The sequence below is a fragment of the Chiloscyllium plagiosum genome, unplaced genomic scaffold (genome assembly GCF_037043375.1).
Source record: "Chiloscyllium plagiosum isolate Xiang-an unplaced genomic scaffold, Cpla_swu_hap1 HiC_scaffold_48, whole genome shotgun sequence".
NCBI lineage: Eukaryota > Metazoa > Chordata > Chondrichthyes > Orectolobiformes > Hemiscylliidae > Chiloscyllium > Chiloscyllium plagiosum.
The window spans coordinates 9,925,997-9,950,831 of record NW_028270186.1 but is presented as its reverse complement, the minus strand read 5'-3'; the positions used below and the strand labels follow the sequence as shown (position 1 = coordinate 9,950,831).

General features: G+C 41.9%; 1 protein-coding gene across 7 annotated transcripts in view; it reads left to right on the top strand.

Moving 5' to 3' along the window:
• cdca2 (cell division cycle associated 2) overlaps positions 1 to 24,601 on the top strand; it is a 39,672-nt gene extending 15,071 nt beyond the window's left edge. For 6 of the 7 annotated variants that reach the window (XM_087984407.1, XM_087984405.1, XM_087984406.1 and 3 more), the window contains 8 exons: positions 4,935 to 5,053; positions 5,756 to 5,876; positions 8,368 to 8,603; positions 10,361 to 10,451; positions 12,917 to 13,641; positions 19,574 to 19,766; positions 21,443 to 22,871; positions 24,138 to 24,601. In XM_087984407.1, coding sequence (XP_087840533.1) covers positions 4,935 to 5,053; positions 5,756 to 5,876; positions 8,368 to 8,603; positions 10,361 to 10,451; positions 12,917 to 13,641; positions 19,574 to 19,766; positions 21,443 to 22,854 — 2,897 coding nt within the window. In that variant the 3' untranslated portion in view covers positions 22,855 to 22,871; positions 24,138 to 24,601. The remainder of the gene's footprint in view (positions 1 to 4,934; positions 5,054 to 5,755; positions 5,877 to 8,367; positions 8,604 to 10,360; positions 10,452 to 12,916; positions 13,642 to 19,573; positions 19,767 to 21,442; positions 22,872 to 24,137) is intronic. The other variant, XM_087984409.1, reaches the window with a different exon arrangement.
• Positions 24,602 to 24,835: the final 234 nt, after the last annotated feature.

The following is a 24,835-nucleotide window of genomic DNA, read 5'->3' as shown; positions in this document are numbered from 1 at the left end:
GAAATTAAGAAAGGGGAGTGTACAGCAGGACCCGGGTGTCCTGTGCACCATCCGCTGAAGGTGACACCAGGTGGTCAAGAAGGCAGATGATATGTTGGCCTTTAATGAGAGGAATTCGAGTCTCGGAGCAGGGATGTGTTATTGCAGTTATACAGGGCTATTGTGAGGCCACAGCAAGAATATCAGTTTGTGTGCCATTTTGGCCGCCTTTTGAGGACAGTTGCTCTTGCTCTCATGGGAGTGCAGCAAAGATTCATCAGGCTGATTCCGGGAATAGCAGGACTGACGTATGAGGAGAGATTTAACTGGGTTAGGATTGTTTTCACTGGAGTTCAGACCAGTGAGGGGGGATCTCCTCAGCCTTGCCAAATTGTAACAGGATGAGACAGGGTTGATTTACAGGAAGGATGTTCCTGATGGTGCGTACATCCAGAACCAGGGGTCACAGTTTGAGGAATTGGGAAACCATTTAGGAAGGCGATGAGACCTTGTGTTCACCCAAAGAGTGGTGAGCCTGGAATTTATTATAGAGCATTACCGTGCAGTACAGGGCCTTTTGGCCCCCAGCAGTGTGACAATGTGTGAAACCAATCTGAAGCCCATCAAACCTACACTATTCCATTATCCAATGACCATTTCAATGCCCTTAAAGTTGGCAAGTCTACTACTGTTGCAGACAGGATGTTCCACCCCCTAACTACTATCTGAATAAAAGAACCTACTTCTGATATCTATCCGATTACCTATCATCCCTCAATTGAAAGCTCTGCCCCTTCATGTTTGACATCACAATCTGAGGGAAAAAGGCCTTCACTGCCCATTCTATCTATTCCTCTGGTCGTCTTGTATGTCTCCCTTTGGTCACCTCTCAACCTTCTGTCTAACGAAAACAGCCTGAAGTCTTTCAGCCTTTCCTCCATACCAGGCAACATTCTGGTAAATCTCCTCTGCACCCTTTCCAATGCTTCCACATCCTTCCAGTGACCAGAAATAAGGTTTGAGAGTCCCCAAGTCCCTTAGCCTTTCCTTGTAAGACCTTCCCTCTATACCAGGCAACATCCTGGTAAATCTCATGTGAACCCTTTCCAAAGCGTCCACTCATTCTGATAATTCGGTTACCAGAACTGTACGCAATACTCCAAGTGAGGCCACACCAGAGTTTTGAACAGCTGCAGCATGATCTCATGGTTCTGAAACTTAATCCCTCGACCAATAAAAGCGAACACATTGTATGCCTTCTTAACAACCCTATCAACCTGGGTGGCAACCTTCAGGGTTCTATGGTCTTGGACACCGAGATCTATCAGCTCATCGATATTACCAAGGATCTTACCATTAGCCCAGTACTTTGCATCACCTCTCACTTTTCCGCATAAACTCGATTTGCCACCTCTCAGCCAAGCTCTGCAGCTTATCTACGTCCCTCTGTAACCTACAACATCCTTCGGCAATATCCACAACTCTACCGATCTAAAGTATCATCTGCAAATATCCTAATCCATCCTTCTACGTTCTCATCCAGGTCAATTATAAAAATGTCAGAGTAATAACCCAAAACAGATCCTTGCGTTAGTCCAGAGTGAACATTTCCCATCCACCACCACCCTCTGTCTTCTTTCAGCGAGCCAATTTTTGATCTAAACCGCTAAATCACCCTCAATCCAATGCTTGCGTATTTTGTGCAGTGGCCTACTGTGGGAACTTTATCAAACGCCTTACTGAAATCCCTTTGCACCAAATCAACTGCTTTACCCTCATCCACCTGTTTGTCCACCTTCTCAAAGAACTCAGTAAGGATTTTGAGGCACGACCTACCCTTCACAAAACTGCCTTGACTATCCCTAATCAACTTCTTCCTTTCTCGATGATTATAAATTCTATCTCTTAAAACCTTTTCTAACACTTTATCCACAACCGAAGTAAGGCTGACTGGTCTATAATTACAAGGATTGTCTCTATTCTCCTTCTTGGACAAGGGGACAACATTTCTGGTATTATTCCTACAGACTAGGAAGACATAAAGATCAAAGCCAAAGGTTTGGCAATCTCCCCTCCAGCTTCCCAGAGAATCCTACGATAAATCACGTCCATCCCAGGGGATATTTTCACACTTTGCAGAATTGCTAACACCACCCCCTTGTGAACCTCAATTCTGTCTCGTCTAATAGCCTGAATCTCGGTATTCTCCTTGACAACATTGTCTTTTTCCTGTGTGAATGTGAATGAAAAATATTTATTTAGCGCCTCTTCCTATCTCATTGATCTCCATGCATAACTTCGCACTACAGTCCTTGACTGGCCCTAATCTTACTCTCGTCATTCTTTTATTCCTGACGTACCTATAGGAGGCTTTAGGGTTTCCTTGATCCTACCTGTCAAAGACCTCTCATGTCCCATCCTGGTTCTTTTGAGCTCTCTTTTTTTCGGTCTTTCCTGGTTATCTTGTAACTCTCCAACGCCCTAAGCTGCCACCTTTTTCTTGACAAGAGATTCAACTTCTTCAGTAAAGCATGGCTCCCTTGCCCTCCCTGCTTGACAGGTACATACTTACCAAGGACACGCAGTAGCTGTTCCTTGAACAAGCTGTACATTTCAATCGTGCCCACCCGAAGCAACCTAAATCTTGCGTAATTGCATCATCATTGCCTTTCCCCCGGCTATAACTCTTGCCCTATCTCTTTCCATCGTACAAAATTGCAGTCGCTATCACCAAAGTGATCATCACCTACCTCCAATTCTAACACCTGGCCTGGTTCATTACTCAGTACCAAATTCAATGTGGCCTTGCCTGTTGTTGGCTTATCTAATTAATATATCAGGAAACCCTTCTCCACACATGGGCGACGACTGACTCATCTAAAAAACTTGAACAATCTGGTTCCCAGTCAATATTTTGAAAGTTAAAGGCCCCTATAACAACTACCCTATTAATTTGGCTTCTATCCTGGGTCATCTTTGCAATCCTTTCCTCTACATCTCTGGATCGTTTCGGAGGCCCGTGGAAAACCTCCAACAGGATTACCTCCTTTCCTGTTTCTAACCTCTCCCATACTACCTTAGAAGACAAGTCCTCATCAAATGTCCATTCTGCCACCGTATTACATTACTTCACTAACAATGCCACATCTCCCCCCTCTTTTACCACCTTCTCTGTTCTTAATGAAACATTACTACAGAAAATTGTTAATGCCAAAATATTGAATGTATTCAAGAGGTGGCCAGGTATCGCACGTGGGTGAATGGGATTAAAGGCTATGGGGGGAGCAAACAGGATTAAGCTATTGAGTTGGATGATCAGCCATGATCGGCTGAATGGTGGAGCAGGCTCCAAGAGCTGAAAAGCTGCCTCCCACTCCTACTTTGTGTTTCGAGCACAGTTTTCTTTTTTGTATCTTTGAATGAAGGTCTTGTTGTTACTTATTGTATTCCTCCTTTGTTTGTTTTTGTAGCTTCTTTAATCTTCTCCTTTTGGTTTTTGTATCATTGTTCAGCACCATCACTGACGTTTTCCTCCTTATAGACTTTTTCTTTAAATTTAATAGTCTGACTATTTTGGTTAGCTATGATTGGTTTATCCTTATCATAAAATCTTACCTCCGTAATGGGATATAATTTTGCTGCAAGTCATTAATTCCCTGAAATGTCTGCTTGGTAAATGCTTACTTCATGCTAATCTATCTGCCTAGTCTACTTTAGCCGATTCTAATTGCCTTTGTTTAAGTTAAGAGGAAAAGTCATCTGATGGAGTGGTTTGCAAAATAATGCAATATAAAAAACACTTGTAAAGAAATTTGAGCTCAGTAACTATAACTATTTCCACTAGGAAATATGACAGCAAATCAGGCACAATCATCATGGTTACAAAACAGAATGTAGTTAATAAAATCATGACATCTGCATCAGCCCTCTATAAGAGGCACTGAACTATTCTGATTGAGCTGTGTTTAAAAGCTTGGAGAAGTGTGGACAGAGAGAAATTGTTCTCCATCCTGGAATGCTGAAGAACCAGAAAAGACAAAACTTGAACGAAGGGGCAAAATAGCTGAATCAATGTGAAGAAAAGCATTTTCTTTCACAACCAGTGTCAATACCTGAATTTGACCTTTCAAAAGAGAATTGCATGATGATGTGAAGATTAAGAGTTTTTTAAGACTACAAAGAAAGGCAAGTCAATGTTTTAGTGTTTTTCTTTGATTCTATGTTGTTTTGATTTGCAAACAACTCAGTCAGATTATGGCTTTTACAGATGAAACGAAAGGAAATGTAAATTGGCCATACCTTTTCCCCATGCAAAACAGGCTTGATATTAGGACAGGATAATAGCAGCAAATCTGAGGCAAAAGGCTTTCATTTCCCTTTTTCTTCGAGACAATGCCCATCAGATGGTGGAGCAAAGAAGGCTGGTCACTAAGTGGCAATTGAATAATTGAGCTTTGGCAATCATTGAATCCGAGAGCTGCACAGCATGGAAACCGACTCTTTGGTCCAACTTGTCCATGCTGACTGATATCCTAAATTAATCTAGTTTCCTTTTGCCAGCATTTGGCCCATATCCCTCTAAATCCTTCCTATTGGTACACCTATCCGGGTGTCTTTTAAGTGCTGTTGTAATTGTACCCACCTCCACAACCTCTTCAGGCAGCTTATTCCATACATGCATCATCCTCTGTGAAAACAAATTGCCCCTTAGGTCTCTTTGCAAATCTTTCCCCTCTCACCTTAAACGTATTCTCTCTAGTTTCAGACTCCCCTACTCTTTGGGACAAGATCTTTGCTATTCACCCTATCCGTGTCCCTCACTGTTTTATAAACCTCTATAAGGTCACCCCTCAACTCCTGACCTTAATTTCTGTGCCAGTTATGTTAGTGATTTTGCCTTTAGCTGTCTGAGACATATGACATATCTTTAAAATTGCATTAAACCTGTGTTCCAGAGACGTTTTTAGCAGAGAGAAAGCGGTTTTCTCGGCGCACATCTTCTGTTGGAGCCAGAGGATCTCCAGAGACCAATAGTCTTATCTGCTACATTGCCAAACGGAGAATGCAGTTACAGGTATAACTGATACTGCTGAAATGACGCAATGTATCTTGACAATTGTGTTTGTCCTGAATGTTTGACAGATAAAATGTACCCGAGAACATTTTTAAACAGTAGCCTCTACTTGTTTAACTGATCTGAGGTAGAACAGAATTTCGTTGCTAAAATGGTTTGGTGTTGCAGTTGACCTCTGGGATAACTTGACTGCAATAGATGTTGATGGGGTAAAATGTGCTGCTTTGCTCAGTTTTAATGGTTGAAATGGTAACATGCATTTAAGCATGGAGTGAAATTATTAACCTTGTGTTCATTATGGCATGGTTGTTCCATGTTGTGGAATTGAAAGCTCCCCCACCCCATGTTGTGCAAAACGCCTTCGAGAAGACTGTACAAGATAAATGTTGCACATATCAAGCTTTTCTGTTCCATCTTCAAAAGTCGCCAGCAGTCGAGTTAAAACATAATTTCCCCTTTTCGAAATCCATGTTGAATCAACCCTCCTTTTTTTTGCATGCAACTCCAAAATCAATCCTGAAAAAGGTTTCACGATGCAAGTGAAACTGACTAGTCTTGATTACATTCAAACAGTAAACAGAATCAACAACTTGTGATACTTGGTTGTCCAATACATGCATGTTGTCTACTTTTAATGACCTTAACATTTTCATTAACCTGACAAACATCCATAACTCATGGAATACCTGTATTTTTTAATAGGAATCCCATAAAGGTGCGATGCTGAAGAGCAAGATGACTGGATTTGTGGACGTGTTTCAAAATTCAGAACATGATGAGAGGAGTATATCCACCCCAGATCCCTCTGCTGTACAGCATAATGGTAGGTATGGAATTCATACCATGACCTAAGCATAGTTTCCAGTGAATGTTGTGTTGGTCTGAATGAAGGCTTGGATGATGTGGAAATAACATAGTCATGTTGGCTGCTGTCTTATTTAGCTGGAGGACTGATGCATAAAGATAAACCAAGTGAGGGTTATGTTTTGGATTATGCTTTACTGTTGAGTTGTATGTATGGCACATTGAGTATTGTTGATCTCAACACATCTGAGTGAGGCAGAGAAAACTTTCACTATGCATTGTCTGTGCAAATGTGAAATGAACAGCAAAGAGTCTGGCACCCAAATTCACCATTGCCACCATTCCCTGAGCAATCATTGACCTGAATGTCACAACCTTTTCCCTTGCAGAGGAAATTTGAGTTTTCAAATTTAACTTTCATTTTTTTGAGGCCAATGCAAAACCAAACAGAAGCTGAATTGCAAAGAGAAACAGACCATGTAAACAGCAATGAAACTGACCCTCTTGTCTTTGAAACCAGCTGAGGTTGGTAAACCAAAATTTGAGGAATAACTGATCCTGTCCATAATTACAACAAAAATGTTGATCAGACCAAGCTGGATGCGAGCAGCTGATGTGTCCATTGGAAGCTGAAGAAGGCTGTCAAACTCCATACTGCATGCCGGTAAAGTTAAGCAGGCTGTGCAGTCATTTGTGTTTTAGATTATGCCTTTGGCACTCTGCTTTGGCAGATCTTTTTATAAATGGAAACTGAACAGGTAGTCTGTCAAATATATTGTATGCGCTACACTCAATTTCAATGGAATAGACATGTTGGTTGGTCGAAATTTAACATAAAAGCAAATGTGAACAGATTTACTGAAGTTAGCAGGAGACCAAGTTTTGAAGAACTTGGACTCTGTAAGATGACAAAATGTAACTGGATGCAATTGGAATCAGCCTGTATGACCTGTCTAATCTGCTCTGGCAATTGAAGTTGCAATTTGAGGTTTACATTCAACTGTAATTTGCCTGTTTATTCATGTTAATTCTCGATGTTAAACTGTAGGTTATATATTTTCTGTTTATGTTTGATTGGTTGATTCTTTTGCAGTAAAAATAGATCTCGTAGAAATTGATTTCTTGCGACTTCAGTCTTGTTTTTTGAAGAGCACAATTAATTTTCTTGACTGAGCTGTTAACATGTACCAGAAGTGTTAAATTACAACTATTTTACAAAATAATTTCACTTTGAAGCTGACAAGTTTCACTCTTGCAGGATATGGTTTTCATGTTTTGTTTTCTTAATCATCTGCTTATACATTATCATTTACTGAGATCAGTTTCTGACCTGAATGTCAGGACTTCATTCTTGATTTGAATTGAACCATCCCACAAACAAAAAACAAGCTAGCAATGTCATAGAATCATTCAGTTACAGAAGAGGTCCATGAAGTCTGCACCACTAAAAATGTCCAACAACCTACGAGTCTCATGTTTGAACACGAAGCCCATAGCCTGGTGTTATGACATTTCGAGTTCATGCAAGTATTTCTTTAAAAGTTTGTAAGGTTTCCTGTCTCAGCTACTCCAGGCAGTGCATTCCTGGGTCCTCTCACCCTCTGGGTGAGAAGAGGTTTTCCCCAAATTGCCTCCAAACGTCCTGCCTTTTTCGTGAAAATTATGCTCCCTGTTATTAAGCCTTGGATGAAAATTGCTTTCTATTCACTCTGTGCCTTCAATAATCTAATGCACCTTTTATGAGCTGCCCCTCTCTCCGTTAGCTGTTCCAAGGGAAGTAACCCAACCCAATCCAGTCAGTCTTGATAACTGAAACGCTGCATTGCAGGCAACGTCCTGGTGAATCTTCTTTGCATCCCCTCCGATTGTATGGTGACCAAAATTGCATACAGTAAACCAGCTGTAGTCTAACCAAAGTTAGGTGAAACTCCAGCATGATCTTAATGCTCTCATAGCCTATGAAATGACTGATGAAGACAAGTGTCCCATGTAATGCAATAAGTACTATATTAACCAATACTATCACTCTTTCAGTGATTTGTGGACAAGCATCCCAAGATCCCCTCTATTCCTCTGAGCTTTCTTGTGACTTAGCCTGCATCGAGTACTCCATTATCTTGTTCCCTCTTTGAAAACGTCCCATTGCATTCCGAGGTCATGTTTTGCAGTGGAGGCTGTATTAAATTTGTATCAATCAAAAGGCATGTTTCATAGAGCAGTGTTAATTTGGGTTGAAGGTGTAGCCAATGTATTGGACAAGTTATTCTTAATCATGAAAAGGACCAAGTAATCTGTTATTCAACAATGGTTTATAAACATTAAAACAGTGTTGATGTTCAGCAGGCAACAGGGGAGACAAGTGATTGGTTTTTAGTTTGGTGATCTTGAGTCGGTGTCATTACTTTTTGTAAGAGAAAGGCATCATTGCATTTCCAGTGAAATTTTAGTTTTATGTGAGCAGTTAATAAGATTACCTAAATCCAACCAAAAAAACGATTTTTGTATTTCAGGTCCAACTTGTTCAGCACAACGTGATATCCTCTCCTTGAGTGGAAGTAAACCACCACTGAAGAAAAAGGTGACTTTTGAAGAACTGAGTCCTGAAGTGTTTGACAAAAGGCTCCTATCCAACACTCCTTTGCGTGCGGGAGAAACGTTCATGTGTCAGAAGATGTTGTCAAGGGAAGGTCCTCTTTCTGCTCCGAAGCAAGTGTCATTGGTCCAATTCGGTTTGGGAGCGCGAATGGTAAATTTCTGTTGGTTGACGAGGGCCTGTTTAAGTTGAGAGATTAAGTTTGTAGGGTTTGAAGTTTTGTTGTGCAACCAGAGTGGCAAACTGCGAAGTTCATCTGAAATGAGAGCATATTTTGAAGTGTGTATGATTTACATGTTTAAGTAAAAACAGATCATACCACATGCTGTGGGAACAATGTGAAGTAGTAAAAGTGAAGGGGAAAAGAGCTCTTGGTGGGGAATTTTAATGAGGTAGGTTAATTCAAAGTAGGGCTTGCTAAATCTGAAAGCCCACAAAGCAGGTAGATGGCAGTGAAGTTCAGTCCAGTTAATAATAATAAAAAAATACACTCAAGTACTTCATTAATCAGAAATACAATAAAAGAAACTGGCACAAAATCACCAAAGGAAAAGTTGAGTGACGTGAAGGAAGTTCTTTGTTTCCTGACAGATGAAAATGTACAGTCAGCTGACCGGTAGGAAGATGACGGTGGTGACCAGCAACAATTGGCTGCAAGAGGTTACTATGTACTCAAAGTTTGGGAGAAGACTTGTAGCTCGGGTGCTCGTTGTTGTGGTTCTGTTCGCCGAGCTGGAAATTTTTGTTGCAAACGTTTCGTCCCCTGTCTAGGTGACATACTCAGTGCTTGGGAGCCTCCTGTGAAGCGCTTCTGTGGTGTTTCCTCTGGCATTTATAGTGGCCTGTCCCTGCCGCTTCCGGTTGTCAGTTTCAGCTGTCCGCTGTCGTGGCCGGGATATTGGGTCCAGGTCAATGTGTTTGTTGATGGAGTTTGTCGATGTACATTTGAGCAAAACTAATGTAGTGTACAAAATCCCATGCAAGGACTGCACTATATAGGACAAACAGGAAGACAGCTAACGATCCGCATCCATGAACATCAACTAGCCACGAAACGACACGACCAGCTATCCTTAGTAGCCACACACGCAGACGACAAGCAACATGAATTCGACTGGGACAACACTACCATTATAGGGCAAGCCAAACAAAGAACAGCCAGGGAATTCCTAGAAGCATGGCACTCATCCACAAACTCCATCAACAAAAACATCGACCTGGACCCAATATACCGGCCACGACAGCAGACAGCTGAAACTGACAACCGGGAAGCGGCAGGGACAGGCCACTTTTAATGCCGGAGGAAGCTTCACAGGAGGCTCCCAAGCACTGAGGATGTCACCCAGACAGGGGACAGAACGTTTGCAACAAAAATTTCCAGCTCGGCGAACAGAACCACAACAGTTACTATGTACTGTTTTTGCTGGTGGATAAAACTGGTCTGCATGACTGCTACCACTGTAACTCCTTGCAGAGTATGATTTTACTGTAATATGTTTGTGTTCAAATGTTTGTCATATTTTGGTTTAAGTTTAGAAATACTTCTTGAGAAGCTCATGTTTGTGATTTGAGTTGAAAGCTTTCTGGTGAGATACTACATTTTCATTTGGGGGGGGGGGGTCATCAAATATTGCCATGGAAAGGGACTTACTGGGTTTTGGTTTCATATTCGATCTGTTATCCACAAATTTGCTGCAATTCAATTGAACCAGTGTTCGAGTGTTTCATCTCGTGGTTGTTGTTTTGAAGTTAAACATTACAGCTCATGCTTTCAACCTTACTTTTTATTGACCTAGATAGATTGTAAATATAATGCAGGTATCCAGATTTTTGATAAATGCTTGTGATAGTCTCAACTAATTAAAAAGATGCAACAATGTAATGCTTCCACTTTGAACTCTATTTGTTAGAACCTGGTCAGTAAGATGGCTGACAATAGCAGCCCTGCTGTTCACGAAAAATGCAACGACGCATCACTGAAATTGGTGCCAAAATTAACAGGTAAGTCAGATGAAGGCAATAAAAGTGACCTTGAAATATCATCAAATGGATGTTTAAAATTCATGACTGTTCAGCAGGGGTCACTGGAGCAAGAACAACAAACTGTGTAGATGTAGATCATTTGTAGTATCCCAGATGTTCCTGACCCACATAAGTTTGAAATTTGAAACAGTTACAGAACAAGTGAAATCTGGTCTGTGTTGCTCACCACTGTGGTATGTGGTGCAATTATTTATTAAACGAGACTTGGTGGGGGTGGATTTTCCTTGTGGTTTAAAAAGTCTGTGGAGTTCTGACCTCCAGTTCATGTGCTGATTTGTTGCAACCTGAGATTCTTCATTCTCTGAGACCTTTTTCAATGTTTAATATGACAGAGTGAATTGCAAAGACTGATTTCAACCCTGACTACTTGTAGTTGGTGTTGTTCCTGGTTTAGTTTCTGGTTGAGGTAGTGCATCATCCACCTCTGATTTCTGAAAGATGGCAGTCACGTATAGATATTATTCCCGGTTTGCTCTTGACGGGTTCTTCGAAGGTGTCTGTTATACAGTGTCTTTAGGTTATTTTGTTTCGAATTCTCTGACATTGCACCTATAGAACAGGTTATCTTTATGATTTTTACATTTCCAGTGTTTGAGAAGAGTTTGTGATGTCAAATTCCACTCATAAACCTGTGGGCTCATGGTGTCAATTGCCAGATGGGTGTTACAAAATAAATATTGCATATCGTGTAGAATTTGAAGAAGGTGGTGCGTATTGGTGTACTTTGTTTGGCAGCTCTGTATTTTTGTCAAGATTGTTGGTGTTTAGTACAAGTTCATACAAACAAATACTATGAAGAGGCATGTGGGTCTTAAAACTTAGGAAAAGATCAACCCAGTGTATCATTGTGTAAACATGAGGTAGCAAGGTGTACAAAGTCAGTTGCATCTTAGTAATTGGGAAGTTCTGAATTCTCAGAGACCCAAAGCAGTTCATTGACTTGATATATTAATTAAAAATTAAAAATCTGCTTTTCAACATGGTAAGTATAGAAACACAATTAATTTGGTCGATGATGGGCCGAATGATCTAAACGTGGCAGCTATTCCCCCCCCCCCCCCCCCCCCCCCCCCCCTCCTCTCTTTGAGTCTTGGGTCATGGGAAGTGACCCTTCAATCCAGTTTCAGACATGGTTTTGTTCAACCATCTCTTGTGTCAGAGCAATGGTCTGCAGGTAAATGGAGTACTTTGCCCTTAAAGTGAAGATCCTGTTCCTATTTCACAGAAACAAAAGTGATGTGGAAACAACAATTGGCGATAACAACAAATTTGACTGCGATTAAGTAAGGTATCATAGTGCATTACTTTTAACTATCCTGCTTGATCTTTGCACATAACGAAACTACAAATTAATTCGGATGATCTGTTTTTAAATAAGCAGAAATTGAATTTTTTTCCATGTCTGGAGTGAAATTTTTGTCGTCAGAGAGCTGCAAATGACAATAATGGAATAAAATTGTGTTTTTTGTCTTACTTGTACCTTTTCATTTAGTTTGGACCACATAGCATGGTATAAGTGCATATAAGCCCTTTTTCTTTTTGTGATTGGGTGTGGGCATTACTGGCCAGATCAGCACTTAATGTCCATATGTGAACTGTTGCAGTCTGTTTGGTGTCGGTGGACTTGCAATTCTGTGAGGGAGGGGGTTGGAGGATTTTAAACCAGTGATAGTGGAAGAGGAGGGATGGGTTTCAAGGTGGATGGTGAGTAGTTTGAATCATAAATTGGGGTGGAGATCTTCCCATGTATTTGCTGCTTTGTCTTTGTGTGGTAATGGGCGTGAATTTGGAATGTGCTATGTGAGGCAGGATGTTTGGTGAATTGCTGTGGTGTATTTTGTACGTGGGACTTAGCGTTGCTGAGGTACGGTGGGGTGTTGGAAGTGTTTGTGTTGTGCCGTTCAAGCAGGCTGTTCTGCCTGGTGTCAAGCTTCTTCAGGTGATGTACCTGGACTCATTCAGGCAAATGGAGATTATTTCAGCACCTTCCTGATGTGTACCTCTCCAAATAATGGAGAGGCTTTCAGGATTGAGAACCTTGTTTGCTGCAGGTTTTTTAGCCTCTGACCTACTTTTGTAGCTACACTGTGTCATGGAGGATTCACTTCAGTTCAGCCATGGCATTGGTTGAGTTTTGATAAGTGATTTGAAGAGCACTGAATTTGGGAGTAATTCATTGTTCATTGATATCTGGTGAGTTCATGACCAGAAGTGAGGTAAGTTCGTGCTGAACTGTGACTTGATTCAAGATCGAATGACTTGCTGATATTTATTGTCAGTTCACACCGTGAATTCGGAGACTCTTGTTAATTTTTGTGCACTTCATCTCCAGGCTTGATTGTGAGCCATGTGGGCAGTCATAACTAAGGGGGAAATTTGCATGAAAATTACTTGTCAATCGTTCACATTTTGTTTTTATGTAGATTACATGGAAAATGGAACTGCTGAAACTAAGCTTGGTAATGAAGAGAGAGATTGTTCAGCACCCAACAACCTTGAACTGTCATCTCCGATGTCAGAACGCAATGTAAATCTTCAGAAGAAGCCTATGAAAAATGATGAATATCCTTGTGATGTTTTGGAAATGAATGTTGAAGAAGTGAAAGAAGTTGTAGTGGATCATTCATCGAAGCACAATAGCAAAGAGAATCAAGTTGGGGATAACAATGTCATTTGCCGAAATGTGCTTAGTGGAAAGAAAACCAATTCTGTGAATGAGTCAAAATTGTCAAGGGTAATGGATGAGTCAAAGTGTTCTCGTACAATTAGTGACTTGGGGTCTTGTGGAATTAAAGCAGCATCCTCTGTTCAGCCTGATGTGCAACAAGTGACTTGTATACTTGATGAAAAGTACGAAAATGGTGACCTTCAGATCACCGATGTGTCCATTCAAGAATCTACCAATGAACCGGAGCAAAACTGGTCTTGTGGTGAAGGTGCGTGCCTGGGGATTCAGAATGTCACTACTGATGCAGTGTGTCTTAATATGTTTTCAGTGCCATCTCTCTGCTTAAGTGTGGAGGTAAGCCCAAAATTTAAGCAAGAGGTCCAACTTGAATACCTGTCAGAAAAGCCCAAAATTGAGGAACCCCGCAGATCTTCTCGGATGAAGAACAAGATTAACACCACTTCAAAGAACTCCACGATGGTATGCAAAATTCTGTTTATATTGAGAAGAGTTCAATGAGCTTATTGATCAATTGTCAAGTTAGGAATTTTTGTGAGCCAAGCACATGGAATGTAGCTTAGTTGTTAACCCTTGTGCTGCCTAAGTTGAGGTAATGTTTTCTTTGATCAATTATGTTAAGTCCAATTTTTTTGCTGCTATTCTGTCAATCGAGTATTCGGTATTTTGTCTTCAGAGAAATTAGAGCAACTGCATTCAAGTTGAAACAAAGTTCTAAGCTACCGAGTAACTAAGTAAATTGATGTGCTCATGTACAAAGAGCATTCTGCAAGCAATGATAAAGAGCATCTAATTTGTTGATATTCTTGAGCTAATGATGAGAAAATACTCTGTAAAAACTCTATCAGACCCCATAAATCAATCAGAGATTATGTGGACAAAGCGTTAAGCTGTTCAACTGGAAATTTGTTTGTGCTGCACATTGATCCATTTGCCTCTTGAATGCAAATTGAGCCAACAGCCAACGCACAAGCCAGGGATACAACACTCAAGATACTCTGCATCATCTTGCCTACACTGTTTCTAATTTTGCATCATCTTGTGCAATTTACTGAATCAGAAAATCAGTCAATGGGGATTGTGTTGCCTTTTATTTCATGGACCATTCCTATGTTGACACTGTCAGTAAACTAAATGGGCCAAGTTGAAATGTAGGGTGTGATTGACTCTCAGGGGAATGTATCATGGACAGCCAAGTTTTTGGTACCAAGACTGGCTCTAGTATAATGAAGAGTATGTCAGGATCCAAGTGATGGATTGTATTTGGGGATTCTCTGGTCAGAGGCACAGACATTTGTTTCTGCGGCCGACAGTGGAAATCAAAATGGTGTGTTGCCTCCTTGGTGCCGGCATCAAGGATATCTCCGAGGTGGTGCAGAATGCTTTCAGAAGGGAGTGTGACCAGCAGGAGGTCGTTATACACATTGAAACTAACGATATGGAAAGGCAAACAGTTGAGATTCTGAAGGGAGAATATAGGAAGTTAGGCAGGAATTCAAAAAGAAGATCCTTGACTAGTAATGTCTGGATTACTGCTGATATGAGCTGCTGGGTGTAGGAATAGGAGGATAAAGCAGATGAATGTGTTGTTGAGGAGTTGGTGCAGGGAGATGGGTTGTCATTTTGGATCATTGGAATTTTTTCTGGGGTCGAACTGGCCTACAAGAAGGATAGATTGTACCTAAATTGGAAGGGAACGAACATACCAGCAGAGAAATTTGCTTGGGAGGATTCAACCTATTAAGCTGGTGGGGTGGGACCCAGGGAGATACAGAGGAAAGAGATCAGGCTAAAACTGGTAAAGTTGGGAAAAGGAGTGAGGCAAACACTCAGGGCAGACAGGAACAAAGCCGAGACCAAGTTAGGACTGTCAAAGTGTAAAGGGTTCAGATGGAGAGAATTTTTTTCAGTCTACATGAGAAAATTTTCTGATTCAGGATGTTAATGTACCTACTGGAGAAGGTGCAAAATGTGACTTACACTTAGGAAATAAGGCAGGAGGAAAAAGGCAGGCAGGTGACTGAGGTGTCAGTGAGGAAGCACTTTGGGGCCCGCGACAATAATTGTATTGGTTTTAAAATAGTGGTGGAAAAGGATAGACTGGATCTAAAAGTCAAAGTTCTAAATTGGGTGAATGCCAATTTTGACAGTATTAAGGAAGAACTTTTAAAAGTTCACGAGGGGCAGATATTTGCAGGTCATGTGATGGCTGGAAAATGAGAAGCGTTCAAAAATGTGAGAACCAGAATCAAGAGACACTACGTACCTGTTAAGATGGAAGGCAAGGCTGGTAGATGTAGTGAATGGTGGGTGATTAGAGGAAATTGAAGTTTTGGTGGGGGGACAAAAAAGGATAAAGAAGGATAAAAGTATGAAGGCCAAGCTCAAACGAAACATGGCACAAATCAGACCCGAAGTGGAATATTGTGAACAGATTTGATTGCCTTGTTTCACAAGAGATACTCTGGCGTTGTCTGCTGTCCAGTGAAGGTTCACGAGGTTGATAACAGAAAAGGAGGGACTGTCTTGTGAGAAAAGATGAAGTCAATTGGGTCTGTCCTCACTGGAATTAAGAAGAATGTGGGATTCATGGCAGAGATGTTGTGTGGAAGCGGAGGACCAGATGGCTGACTCTCCAGAATAAGGTCCATAACGGATTATCAGGAATTTGTTTGCTGACAGTCATGATTCTGTGTGATTGATGCCCACAGACGGGTACAGAGGATTGACATCATGTGTTTTCATGTTGGAGAGATGAAAATATTTCAGGAAGGGAATAGAGTCATAGGGAAAAGGCAGCCAAATGGAGTGGAGGATTATCAAATGAGCAATAATCTCATTGAATGATTGAACAGACTTATTGGGCTTGTTGCTTCTTGCAAGTTAATGAAAAGTTACTTTCACCTTTTGCTCAATTGCATTACAAGTTCAACAAGGTAGATGAGTAACAGTTTAGAATCTGTATTGATAATGTAATGACAAAAACTAATTTGATGAAGTGGTTTTCCAAATAAAATAGTTATTCAAGTTGGAAGGTGTCAAAATTCAGACGTCAGAAGTGTATACCCTGCCATGGTTAATTCGCATCCCGACTCATGTACAATATCAGCCCTCAACAGTGGCACCGAAAGCCAGGATAATGATGCTTCACATATCCAAGAATGGAAAATAGCATCAGCACTGGAAGGATTATAAGGGAGGTTGGGATTTCTTGCAATGGTGTTAGGAACATTTGCATGTGTCACTAGACATGCTTTGTTTTTACCTCGTTGATTAAAACCTATGACTGCACATGCTGGAAACCAGATTCTGGATCAGTGGTGCTGGAAGAGCACAGCAATTCAGGCAGCATCCAACGAGCAGCAAAATCGACGTTTCGGGCAAAAGCCCTTCATCAGGAATAAAGGCAGAGAGCCTGAAGCATGGAGAGATAAGCTCGAGGAGGGTGGGGGTGGGGAGAAAGTAGCATAGAGTACAATAGGTGAGTGGGGGAGGAGATGAAGGTGATAGGTCAGAGAGGAGAGGGTGGAGTGGATAGGTGGAAAAAGAGCTAGGCAGGTCGGACAAGTCAAGGGGACAGTGCGGAGCTGGAAGTTTGAAACTAGGATGAGGTGGGGGAAGGGGAAATGAGGAAGCTGTTGAAGTCCACATTGATGCCCTGGGGCTGAAGTGTTCCGAGGCGGAAGATGAGGCGTTCTTCCTCCAGGCATCTGGTGGTGAGGGAGCGGCGGTGAAGGAGGCCTAGGACCTCCATGTCCTCAGCAGAGTGGGAGGGGGGAGTTGAAATGTTGGGCCACGGGGTGGTTTGGTTGATTGGTGCAGGTGTCTCGGAGATGTTTCCTAAAGCGCTCTGCTAGGAGGCGCCCAGTCTCCCCAATGTAGAGGAGACCGCATCGGGAGCAACGTATACAATAAATGATATTAGCGGATGTGCAGGTAAAACTTTGATAGATGTGGAAGGCTCCTTCAGGGCCTTGGATAGAGGTGAGGGAGGAGGTGTGGGCACAGGTTTTACAGTTCCTGCGGTGGCAGGGGAAGGTGCCAGGATGGGAGGGTGGGTCGTAGGGGGGTGTGGACCTGACCAGGTAGTCACGGAGGGAACGGTCTTTGCGGAAGGCGGAAAGGGGTGGGGAGGGAAATATATCCCTGGTGGAGGGGTCTTTTTGGAGATGGCGGAAATGTCAGTGGATGATTTGGTTTATGCTGAGGTTTGTAGGGTGGAAGGTGAGCATCAGGACAGTTCTGTCCTTGTTACGGTTGGAGGGGTGGGGTCTGAGGGCAGAGGTGCGGGATGTGGACGAGATGCGTTGGAGGGCATCTTTAACCACGTGGGAAAGGAAATTGCGGTCTCTAAAGAAGGAGGCCATCTGGTGTGTTCTATGGTGGAACTGGTCCTCCTGGGAGCAGATACGGCGGAGGCGGAAGAATTGGGAATACGGGATGGCATTTTTGCAAGAGATAGGGTGGGAAGAGGTGTAATCCAGGGAGCTGTGGGAGTCAGTGGATTTGTAAAACCAAATCATCCGCCAATATTTCCGCCACCTCCAAAAAGACCCCACCACCAGGGATATATTTCCCTCCCCACCCCTTTCCACCTTCCGCAAAGACCGTTCCCTCCGTGACTACCTGGTCAGGTCCACGCCCCCTACGACCCACCCTCCCATCCTGGCACCTTCCCCTGCCACCGCAGGAACTGTAAAACCTGTGCCCACACCTCCTCCCTCACCTCTATCCAAGGCCGGAAAGGAGCCTTCCACATCCATCAAAGTTTTACCTGCACATCCACCAATATCATTTATTGTATCCGTTGCTCCCGATGCGGTCTCCTCTACATTGGGGAGACTGGGCACCTCCTAGCAGAGCGCTTTAGGGAACATCTCCGAGACACCTGCACCAATCAACCAAACCGCCCCGTGGCCCAACATTTCAACTCCCCCTCCCACTCTGCCGAGGACATGGAGGTCCTAGGCCTCCTTCACCGCCGCTCCCTCACCACCAGATGCCTGGAGGAAGAACGCCTCATCTTCTGCCTCAGAACACTTCAACCCCAGGGCATCAATGTGGACTTCAACAGCTTCCTCATTTCCCCTTCCCCCACCTCATCCTAGTTTCAAACTTCCAGCTCCGCACTGTCCCCTTGACTTGTCCGGACTTGTCCGACCTGCCTAGCTCCTTTTCCACCTATCCACTCCACCCTCTCCTCCCTGACCTATCACCTTCATCTCCTCCCCCACTCACCTATTGTACTCTATGCTACTTTCTCCCCACCCCCACCCTCCTCGAGCTTATCCCTCCACCCTTCAGGCTCTCTGCCTTTATTCCTGATGAAGGGCTTTTGCCCGAAACGTCGATTTTGCTGCTCGTCGGATGTTGCCTGAATTGCTGTGCTCTTCCAGCACCACTGATCCAGAATGCTTAGGTTTTAAGTTAATATTTCCCTGTGGCAGGGGATTTGTTAAGTGGAGACAATGAGCAGGACAGTCAAATGCAGATCGCTCAGTTGAAGGATCAAGTATGTCATGAACTGAATTGTTTGCTAAACTGAAACTGTGGTCCCTGGATGCTGCCTGACCTGCTGCGCTTTCCCAGCAACACATTTTCAGCTCTGAAACTGTGAAGATGCCTTGAACTGAAATCAGTAAATTTACTGAACCAAGCTGGTGCCTGAGCATGCTAACGAAGGACAGCATGAGATCTTGTTTGAGGCATTTGCATTTTGCATGATTCTTACTCTGTTCAAAAGAAACTGAAGCGATTGCTTGGCAATGTAATACAGGCCTGCATGTTGTGAAGAAGTCGTCATTAGCAAGCCTTAATAACAAAATGTATTCAAGGAGCAAGATGTTCCAGGAGACTGCTCAAGGTGTGTTATCAGACCCACTCAAAACGTCAAGTCTTGTACAGAATTCGGCAAGATGACCTAATGTCTGGTTGAGCAAGTAGGCTTTTGGAAGCACTTCGGATGAGGGCACAATAAGGAGGTTCACTGAGCATGCAAAACCATGGAGGGATTTAAAGACCAGACAGAAAAATAGATTATGAGTAAGGAATCTGTGTTTGATGTATTGAACAACACATTTGTTCAGAATATTCCCTAGTGCATGTTGGCCAATTATTTTCCTTTCAGAGTGCAGTTATTATAATTTGTAAGCAGCTGTGACTGTAGTTTTAGTACAACAAGGACCTTCAAGTGGTCATAAAATCTTCATCCCTTCAAATGCTCAGTCCATCATATTGTGAAACTATGCAGGACATGTTGAAGTACAGTACTGTACAGTGGAGTGATGGCTGAATTTGAGACTGAGGAAAGCATGACATAATCTAAGTTAAATGCCTCCAGTTCAAATAGTATGTGACGGAAAACAGGAATGATGGCAGCAAAACTGTTTTGCAGGTAACAAAAGGCAAATATAGAAAGAAAGTCAAAAAAGAACTTTATGGAAAACGGGAATATGCTTCCAAGAAACCATTACTGAGCCCAATCACCGAGGATTCTAATGTGTGGCCTGAGCCAGCAGATTTTCCTGATTGTGATGGAAAGGCAGACTGGAAAGCTTCAAGGATGAGCAATCTTCTCCCTCTTGAGGGTAAGGATTTTTGGAAATACTAATTGTCACTTAACGGATTATTGACTGACTGAAAAAATTCAAATATTGTAAGTAAGCACTTGAAGTTGCCTCTGAGGGATTAGTATCTTTGGTATAATTAAGAAGATTTTCTTCACAAAAAATAAGTGCCACACACATTTTTCAACAGTCGTCACCATATCCCATTTGACGAGGTCAATTCTGTGATCCCAAGTGTCGGGGATAACAGAGTGGATGAATGTAAAACTAAGGAGAGGATTTGCTTTCAAGCGCGCAGAGTAGTTTCCCAGTTGACTGCTGAACATCACTGGCTAATTTATAGTTGCGTCTGCTGCTGCTGTTCATTGTTGACAAATTAGAAATAATTGGAACTTTGCAGCAAGTTTGCACAAAGGGAGAATGATCTTGCCATAGACCTCATGTAAGTAGTTGTTAATGCTGCTACTGCTTCCTAAGATGACTCTTCGCTTTTTGGGCAGATGTAGACGCCCAGAGCATAGAAACACCTTTTCGCTAGTACAGGTTGTGTTTGTCAAAACCAACCACTAAACTGTTCTCATTCCCCTTTTATAACTCTTGTGTGCCTTGGCACATAAATTCATCAACTGCCTCTTGATTCATATCCTTTGTCCATCTAGAACAATGTGACATGCAAATTTTCCTCCGACCTGCTACTATTTTCCCTGTCTCTCTTGTAAGTTTCTGACATAATTTCTAGTCCTGCAGCCATGTCTTCGTCATGGTAACTATGTCATACACTCCAATTTGAATTTGTGCCTGCAGCTCATTTAAATTATTCCTTATACACTATGTTATGCATTGAACTGTCATTTGGGCTGAGCACTCAAACCTGTCACACAGCACTAATGTTTTATTAACTTGTTTTATTTATGTCATCGAGTTCAATCATTGAACTGGTATAGTTTTGCCATTACCTGCCATGCCTGAACTAAGATTCCTGGCTGTTGATTTAATCTGTCTTGTTAGTTGTTTTTGAAACTGTATTGACTTGCGCAAGGCTTCCAGTATCCTTTGAAGCGAGTTGAAGATAACTCTCTACCTGGTACCAGGTAGGTAGCACCCCATGGAGGACTCTATCCTCCAGTGCTACACTGAAGATCCCTTCATGCACATCACATTGTGTCACACTGTCCTGTCCCTGACTGTTGGCCAAATTTCAAGTAACCTAAAGGGTGTGACTCCTCCTAAAACATTGAGGTGTGTTGCAGTGTCTGAAGCTCATTGTCCAGCTTAACAGTTCTTAACTTGAGTTCCTTGAGCAACCGACATGGGTTGCAGTTAGGAAGAACATTTGGGGTCCTCCAGTTCCCGATTCATGCAAGTAGAATGTATCACCTGGCCCTGCATTTATTTATTTATTTTTGTTTTAGTTGATCAGTTGTTAATTTGTTTTTTTAATCAACTTCGAGCTGGATCAGTCTCAGCTTCAGGATGTCTTCTGTCTTTGTGTTCTCTTCCTCAACAAAGGGTTATCAGGCCAATGTTCTGATTTGTACTGACATCACAGTGGAAGACAAATCTTTTTTGCTAAAGACTATGTAGGTCTTATGATTGCTTTCTCCCTGGACAGACTTTTTTCCAGCTTCACATTGAATCACAAGTAGCTAACAAAAGTACAGAATGTTTTGTACTTGTCTTGTTTCATTGTCCTGCAGGTCGTCTTATTGAAGAAGAAAGTAGACAGAGCACATTCAACTCTGAAAAGCCAGCTGATGGACATGCTGCTTTGCATGCAGTGTCCATAGGGGAACAAGTACGAAAACCAAAAAGAGTGTGCAAGAGCAGTCTCCACGACTTTGAGGAATCTGTTGAAAGTGACAGTGAGCAAAGAACCACTTTGGTTAACAATGTGAGTGATCACCAGTGTGCACTTGAGAAAGTGAAGAACAATTTAAGCAGTGGTACTGATGAATCGCCTGTATTTTCACATACAACATTTGATGAGTTGGAAGCTTTGGAAAGTTCAGGTGCTAAGAATCTTGACAATGAGCCTACTTGGATGAGTGAGACATTTTCAAACAAGATTACAAGGAAGCATCTTTCAGAAGAGTTCACTATGGTGAAAAATAATCAGAAAGGAACAGATGGAGTGCAGACCCTACTTGAGAGACAATATCCAAAGGACATTGAACTCAAACAATATTTCAAGGAGGCGGTTGACACAGCTGATTACAAAATCATTAGTTCTTGCCTGGAATCTGAATCAAATGTTGTTCAAGAAAGTGACCAGCAACTGAAAGCAGAGTCAGCAAAAATGGAGAACTTGACTCCTGCCAGTAATTTCACTGTAACTAAAGAATCCCTTGTAACAGCAACTGCGCCATCCGTTGCAATTAATGACCAAAGGGTGTGTCATTTACCTGTAGCCACTCAGGGGATATTTCAAAGCAGAACTTGCTGCAGAAAGAGCAAAATATTTGGAGCAGCAGAATTGGCATCCAAAAAGCAGGTAGACAAGCCATTTGTAGACTATTTTGGAGGACATGAGGCATTCGATGCAAATGATACAAATGGTCACGAAGCTGTGAATGTATCACAAACAGAAAGCCTTGTAAACAGCATGATGGGCAATGGAATTGTTCCCAAGTATAAAAGTAACATTGAGGTTGATGAGGCTGAAGTAAAAACCAACTTTGGAGCTCTGTTTGATAACTCAGGCCTCTTATGTTCATCAGAACAGATGAATATAAATATATTTGAAACTGCTGACCAGTTGGAAGTGGGAATCAAATATTTAGGTTCTTCAAGAGAAAACTCAATCTTCAAAAAGAAGGTGAGGCGTAGTGCCCGGCTGTCCGGTGTGATAAATGTGGCAGGACTGAGCTGGGTTGAGGTATCCAGCACTGAACCGGTACACGAAAAGATGACGACCAGTATGCTTCCCAGAAGATCTTGCAGGCTCACCAAACCATGGGGAAACATTTCCAGTGCAGAAGAATTGGCGAGTAAAACTGAATCCCAAGCAAGAATTAGAACTCTCAGGCGACGGTCACTTTCGTGTCTCCGAAATACAGCTACTGATGGTTTGGAGGAATCTCCGAAGAAAAGCATGGTTGAACTAAGTTGACCAGCAGAAATACTCAGGTATTTTCATATATCACAGGGAAATAACATGGGGATTTATGTCACGTATAAGCTTGTTGATTTTCTGTACAATTTGAAAACAAACAGCAGTAAAATTACAGCTTCTGTTCGTAAAGTTGTATCACAACTCGAGCTTGTAGCCTAACTGTGCTAAGTATTAATAGACATCAGCCTGCCACTGCTGACAGAATTAATTTTGCAACATAAATGTGTTCACTGGAGTTTTGCACTTGTTAGTTTAGACCCTATGTAATCCCATCAGGTCAAGCTATCAACTTGAGTGAAGTGACAATGAAACATTATCAGAAAAAACAAATGAAGGGTTCCACGGATAAGCAACTAGTTGAAAGGAAATTAATTGTGCTTTTGAAACTAAATAAACAGTGCCACAGAGACTGACTGCTTTGCAGTGGAATAAATGGAAAGCAATCTGAACAGATCACTGGAGTGAAATGTGTTAAGAAACATATATTTTAAACAATTGGGTCATATTGGGCCACTTTATTTTGTTTTTTTTCTTTTTCAACTGCTTTCTGCTCTGACTGTTATAAATGCTGTTCGTGTTGGGTGTGGAACAGCAGCATAGTAAAGTTTTGGCAAGTTACACAGGCAAGGAGATTGCAATGGAAGTGTGCCTTTGTCTGACCAAACTTCATTTGCAATTTTAAGATTTACTTGACTTTCCTTTTGCCCCTTTCTCTGCCCTTCCTGTCCACTTATACTCCGGGATACTAATGTTATCACCCCAAACTAAAAATAATTAGCAATAGTTGGCATGGTGACACCGTGGTCAGCACTGTTGCCTCATGTTTCCAGGGATCCAGGTTCAGTTCCAACTTCGTGATTGCTTGTGTGGAGTTTTCACATTGTACCCATGTCTCCATGGGTTTGCTTCAGGTGCTCCAGTTTCCTCCCACAGTCCAACGAAGTGCAGGTTAGGTAGATGAGCCAAAGTAAATTGCCTTGTAGTGTCCGGAGATGCAGATGCGGAATGCAGGCTAGGTAGATTAGAGGTGGTTGATGTGGGCTTATGGAAATACTTTGGGAGGCTGTTCAGAGTTAGACTACGAGCTCAAGGGGCCAAATGGCCTCTGTCCTGCACTGAAGGGCTTATATAACAGAAATTCAATGTGACAAGTAGTCCAAGTGTCAAGTTGAATCTTGGATTTAGCAGCAAGTCAGCTGGGAGCTGTAAGTTTGATAGAATCACCTCAACGATATTATCATTTTTTTGAGTCAAATAAAGTTCTTTGGTTTTCTTTTAAGGAGTTGAAGAAATGGGAAGTTGTATAACAGACTTTCCTGACATTTGAATGAAGATAATTGACATTGCGACAAGTTCAAAGAAGTGAAAACCCAAGTTTTCTTTATTTAGAGGATGTTGTTGTTCCTTGCATATTCTCTGCCACTGTACCAGTGTGAACCATGGAGCAGGTATTGAATCTCTGCAATAGCAGATCCATAGTTATATTGTTGAAATGGAGCGATTTGCTGTTCTGCTGTGCACAGTGCAAATTGTTTTGTGATTTATTTTTCTTTGAAGCAACTGATATATTTTAAAAAAAAACAGAAATTGCTTGTGAAATAATGTTACATTTGCTTTGTCATTTAAAAAACATTGTTCAGCTAATTTCATAAGAAATAAAGAGACATACATGCTGAATTTTCCTCGAAGTCTATATTCTGTTGCACATCAGCGTTCATATTGGTGCTGGTGTTTTCCACTTCAGATGTGACCAGCACCTGGAATAGCTATGTTTCTGGTATTCATACCCTTCTGATTGTTTTGTGCAATGTCATGTCGGCATCACTCGATTGACTGAACTCATTGAGAATGTTTGAATTTCTGTTGCCTCTGAGAAAGTGGGATACTTGTAATCCCAAATTGGAGGATTTAATTGTTTGTGCAAGACTTGTTGCCATGCGGACCAGATTGGAGAACCGATGAAGCAAAGCATTTTTGT